Source organism: Pseudorasbora parva, chromosome 10, assembly GCF_024679245.1.
Source record: "Pseudorasbora parva isolate DD20220531a chromosome 10, ASM2467924v1, whole genome shotgun sequence".
Taxonomy (NCBI): domain Eukaryota; kingdom Metazoa; phylum Chordata; class Actinopteri; order Cypriniformes; family Gobionidae; genus Pseudorasbora; species Pseudorasbora parva.
Genome location: NC_090181.1, coordinates 15,673,159 through 15,679,238, shown reverse-complemented (window position 1 = coordinate 15,679,238; position 6,080 = coordinate 15,673,159). Strand labels below are relative to the sequence as shown.

Genomic DNA, 6,080 nt, shown 5'->3' with positions numbered 1-6,080 from the left:
CTGTCTTTTAAATGAAGCGAGTGATTCTGTCGTGCGTATGGAGGATGGAAGATCGTTCCACCAACCAGGAACAATGAAAGAAAAAGTTTTAGAGAGGGATTTCATGCCTCTCTGTGATGGTACCACAAGCCTTCGCACATTAGCTGAGCGAAGGCTTCTGGTGGGGGTGTAGACACGTAAGAGTGAGTCGAAGTATGCGGGTGCTGAGCTTGTGGAAGATCCATACGCAAGAGTCAGGGCTTTGAATTTGATCCGGGCAGCGAGTGGTAGCCAATGCAGAGAGATGAATAGAGGTGTGACATGAGCCATTTTGGGCTCATTGAAGACAAGACGTGCCGCAGCGTTCTGGATCATTTGCAGTGGTTTGATTGCACAAGATGGAAGTCCAGCCAGACTTTTTATTTATTTATATTATATATATATATATATATATATATATATATATATATATATATATATATATATATATATATATATATATATATATATATATAATTTATCATGTTTTTATATTAAGATAAGTAGTATAAACGTTTAATTGAACTGACATTTATTAATTTTTATTTTTATAAATCATATATCATAAATTAATCATAAACAAGTATACAAGACAAATGGGTGTTGAAGTTTAATCTAAAATAAAAAGTAGTATCTCCATAACTGTCAAGTCATCAAATTAATTTATATTGCGCTTTTTACGATACAGATTGTTTAAAAAAATTATTAGGAAATGAATGCAACAAAAATTGTTTTGACAGCAGCTCTAATTCAGCTTAAAGAAGTTTTTAATTAATTTCATATCTTACTCATTGTCTTACCATTTGTTCCACCAGAGATATAGTCCAAAAAGTTGCTGCCTTAAATTAAGTACAATCAATTTGAACTGAAGTCATTTCAACTTATTTTGTTAAATCTTGTATAACTTATAAAAACTGCTTATCTTATTTGGAGTAATGTAAAAACATTTGTCATGTTCCTTTTTTATAATGAAATGAAAGCAAACCTCAGTCTCTTGCATGGAAGCGCTCTATTACTGTAAATAAAAAAAGATAATGTGCGATTATGGCATTACAGTATTGTCATTTTCAGTGCACTGCAAGGAAGGATGTGCTATAAATAGGAAATATGTCCCTGAAATACACATTACGTTGTAGCAAAAGACCAGAGGTGTGCTAATCTTTGTTAATTGTCGTCCTGTGGGAGGCCTACAGTCTCAATGCAATCACATAGTTAGCATTTTTCCGGTCGCTGGCTGTTAAAACGGATTTATGTGTCATAGGTCAAATTCTGGTCAGAAATCTAATTAAAAGCCTGGTAGAGTGTAAACATAATGCTTCTCTGCAGGAGGCACGTCACTTCCTTTAGTTTAATGAGAGTTTGTGTGTGTGCTGCTCCATAAACTTAATTGACTACAGACAAATGCCTTATACACTTCCTTCACTTTTTATGACGTCATGAGCAATCCAGTCATTTATATAAATTAGTACATGAGATAAATATATTGAATAAGCTACACGCCTACTGAGCCATGTTATTGGAATTAAGCTGTTGTAACTGAGCTATAAAAGTGAGAATTATTTTTTTGGGATATGCACGATATGTTTACAACACTGCCAAGTTTTTCATGTCATTTATGTTTTTGCTGGAAATAGGAGCCCTGCCAATACGATGGGTAACTTTTGGTATTGCGATTCCAAAATCCAACTGGCAGAAGATAACAACGGGCCATGGAGGAAGCTTATGAACACTGTGAGCATGGACTGTGAGTGCACATGTGCCTTTGATGCTTTTCTGTCATTGCCAACAGGACACATAATTTTAGCCATCTCAGTGACAGAAAGTGTGATTGCCAAGGTGAAAAGACAATGGGAAAAAGGAAAGGGAAACAGAAGCTAGTGTATATGGAAAATAAAATATGGTGTCTTTTAAAACAGCTGTATTTTAAAATCATGATGTATCAACATGAACTGGAACTATGATGATTCATTACATCATCGCTACAGTTTTTGCAGTACACATAAGGCCAGTGGACATGCAAAGCTAAACTCTCTAACATCACATGTCTACATGCATTGTGTATGCATTGCACATGACTGTGTATAACTCACTATGTGCAGTTATTGTCATTTGCTATTGACAACCCGCTCTCTGTTCATCTTCAAACAAACATATGAGATATGATATCCTTGTTGGATGTTGTAGCATATTGAACATTCAGCCTTTTCACTTTCATCTCAAGTATTAGGAATGTAAGATGTTAATACATTCACAGCTGGAACACTGCACACACCAAAGCCATTTTGGAAATTTTCTTGTACTGATAGATGGTTTGAACTAGAATGACACATTAGAATTCAATGCAAGCTGTATACGTATTTGAAACATGCCCAAAAGTAACCTTGAACAGTGTTTTATAATTTATTTTGTTGGGGAAATGTAACTGGTAAACAAGCTGCTGTTTACACCTCTTTTTTTTTGAAAAACACTGCAGCTTTAAAATTTAAGTTTGGGGTATGCTTGAAGGTTATACGTTTTAGAACAATATGTACAAATATCTCCAAATAATTCAACCATTTAGCCTAATAGTTTACTCATACATTTTTTTTACTCATAAATTATTGTAAACCCGAAATATTGTATGTTGGCAAAAAAACAACAACAACAAATGGAGGTAATTAGCTACATCAAAAGTTTCAAAGTTTAAAGCTGCTGTCTGTAACTTTGTGTGTTCAGGATTTACAAAAATTAAACAATGAGAATGTACAACATTAATCGATTTCCCAAACCGTGTTTTTGTCTTACCCTGAATCATTATGGTACACTAATAAGAAGTGTTTATATTGGGACTATTTCAGGTCGGACTGGTAGGAACCGCTGCGGAGGAACACAGTCCCTGCGACTCACCATAGACATAAACAGAGAAGTAGCTCCGGCTGTAATGTTCTTCCGCAAGAAGCATGCAGTTCTGTTTATTAACCGCTATAGATCACAACAATTTACGGATTGCACCTTTAGGTAAGCAGAACTGCCAGATTTTAATTTTGTACTCATACATTTTAATATGCTCTTAATTTATAAATATTTGACTCGGCTTATTCATACATTTAACTTAAAAGTATCATGTAATCTCAATTTATTTCATTAGTGGAAACTTGGCTAGCTTTACCAGCTAATTCAGTAAATGGTAGCATTACACAATGCTTTGATAGCATTAGCATAGTAATGCCTGAATAAGCACAGCAATTTAGAATGGCATCTATTCTCAAGATAGTTACTCTTAAATTCAAAGAAAGTTCATAAAAATCACGATCATTCGAATATACTCCAGCTGGGTTTCTACTGAAGCCATATGCTAATCGCTGAAGTAACCATTTAAAGCCTCGATTGATTGATGGATTGATTGATTGATTGATTGATTGATTGATTGATTGATTGATTGATTGATTGATTGATTGATTGATTGATTGATTGATTGATTGTAGGGCACTTTTGTTTACGTCACTGAAGGATATAAGGTCGTTTTGTGACCTGTGCTGTCTGATTCTTGAATAATGATTCTTATGAGCTGGTTCTTAAATGAATCAAGCATGCAGCTGTGCGACCATGCGGTCCAGTCATGAGCTGGTACTTTTTATTGAATAAAACAGCCCTGCTGAGACTGATTTTCATATTCACGTGACTTCAATCTGATTGTTTGTTTTATCTTCACGGTTGAAAATGAAATAATAACTAGCATATATTTCATTACTTGGAAACAAGTTGCTAAGGGGGTCTTTGGGGTCAATTTAACTGGACTCGTTCAGACAAAGACAATCTTTAAATTCCTCATTATTTCCTTCCCCTGTTATTGACTGACATGCGATGTGACCCGCGGCCATGGAGTGACGTATGAAATCGTGAAACCTGCCCACAGTTTGCGAACAAACGAAGAGCGCGAGCGTTTGTGAGCGTGGAGACGGACAGTGCGCGCGCTCATGATGAGAACAGCCCGTCCAATTATCCGTGTGCCCCCTTTGGACACTCCCTTCTCACTTCAGTGCTTACTCAACCACGAAATCCACCGCTGGATTCCAAGATACTGCTCGCATGGAGATTTAAAACTGGACAGAGGCATGGTAGTCCAGAAGAGAAGACGGTGGGATGCGAGTGTGTTTGGTGCCATGATAAACATCCAGTTTTTGCTAGTGTGCTCCTGAGAACGGCAAGACAACAAGTCAAGAGGTCCAGCACTAAAGACAGCTGATGAAGAGCTGCAGGGAGAAGAGATTCGACAAAGTAGTAAGTGCGCGATGTCTTTTTGCATAATTGAATTATTTGGCAGGATACTTTAGCGTACACATTCAGACACGAAGTATGTTCGAGGTGTGACCATAAATGATAATCGTTCAAAAGAGTCGTTTCATTTTAATAGTTCTTTCTTCATTACGGTTTGGATTTGCTTCTGAACCTGAATAAAATCAAAGTAATTATACATAAAAAGTGTTCAAGATAAAGTTGCAAAATCATTGTAGATGGAATTCAGGCAATTGCTGAAAGCCGATAAAGGTCAAATATAACTGTAAATATGCAATAGCCTACACTTACTACAATGGTGATGGCTATTGCCTTCTGCAGGGTTTGAACCCATTACCTTTCAGTGACCTGCTCAAATGATGCATCACAGCGCCACACCACCCACAGCTTTGGCATGCTTTTTTCAGCTTTGTAGGTGGATTGTTACTGAAATCATATTTTGCAGTATAGTATCCTTCTGCTTACAATGCTCATTACAACAAAAACAATAAATCATCTCCTTAACGTGATCTAATGAATTCCCTAGTGAAAATAAAATTAAATAAATGTATTTTATGCTAAGTATAGCCTACTACATATCTCTTTTGTAGTATACATATTTAAAGTCTGGTAAATTGGAACAACTAATTTTGTACTTAAAGCACTTATCCAGAAATAGTGCTAAAACTTAATAGGATTGTGCTAAAGTGAAACTATTGCAAGTAGCCTACACTTTAGACTGATGTTATACAGAGATCATACTATCCTTACTAATAGTGATTTTAAACACACATTTGGCGTAATATTAAAATATGTGCAATAAAGAAGTACCCCAGTAGTTTAATTATAATATTTATAGCAGTAGGCTATGTCTCAAGCAATATGTCAAATACAGTATGTTAATGGATTTGTAGCATATACTTAGTATGAAATAAATGTATTTTTGTATTAGTCTTACTAATATCACCTTTAGCTTCAATGTAAAACAATCAAAATATTATTTATATCGTTTTAAGTCATATCATATAAAATCATACATTACATTATTATATAAAATTTGTAGTTTGGGTGGCACCAAAATAAATTAAAAAACAACATTAAAGAAAATTGATTTGAATGGACCTGCATAGGTTGATTTTTCTCATGAAAACGTGGACACATGCATTGCCGGAACCCTCTGGGGCTTCAGTAACTAACAGATCATTAATAAGCATTGAGATCTGAATTATGCACAGAGGGAAAATCTGCAGGTCTAACTTAGTGCTGAAACTTGTGTTGCCTTGCATAATGTAGTTTCACACGCTGCATACTGGATGCTAGTGAGGAGAACATTACGTCCACTATCACTGGTTTGCTAGAGAGGGTTTTCACACTAGCCTGGAACACCGCAGAAGTCAGCTGAGAAAAGAACCAAATTAATATTCTTACAGATGAAGGGCCAGTTTCACTTCTACACTGATTTTGTTGTTGTTGTAACTAAAACAAAGATTATTTGAGTGTTTTACAGGCAAATACTATTTCAAACATGTCATTTAATTCGGTGTTACCTTCCATTTCTTTGACGTTTACTGTGAAATTTACTAAGAGTGAAAATGTATTGCATATTTTCTACAATGATGTTCTTTTATTAAGTAATTAAGAAATAATCAGTAAGATGTTTCATCCGTGTTATAAAAACTGATATCATAAACACATAATCCCACACGGAATATTGAAATTATTATTAAAATGCTTTTAATTCAGAATAAAAAAGACATGTTCTGAACCATAAAACTGATGTCCATAATCTAAACCGAATTCATCACTGT

General features: G+C 35.1%; 1 protein-coding gene across 1 annotated transcript in view; it reads left to right on the top strand.

The window, feature by feature from the left end:
* The first annotated feature begins 3,587 nt into the window (after positions 1–3,587).
* kcnk2a (potassium channel, subfamily K, member 2a) overlaps positions 3,588–6,080 on the top strand; it is a 32,719-nt gene continuing 30,226 nt past the window's right edge. The window contains exon 1 of the mRNA XM_067454564.1: positions 3,588–4,278. Within this exon, the coding sequence (XP_067310665.1) occupies position 4,278 (1 nt within the window). The 5' untranslated portion in view covers positions 3,588–4,277. The remainder of the gene's footprint in view (positions 4,279–6,080) is intronic.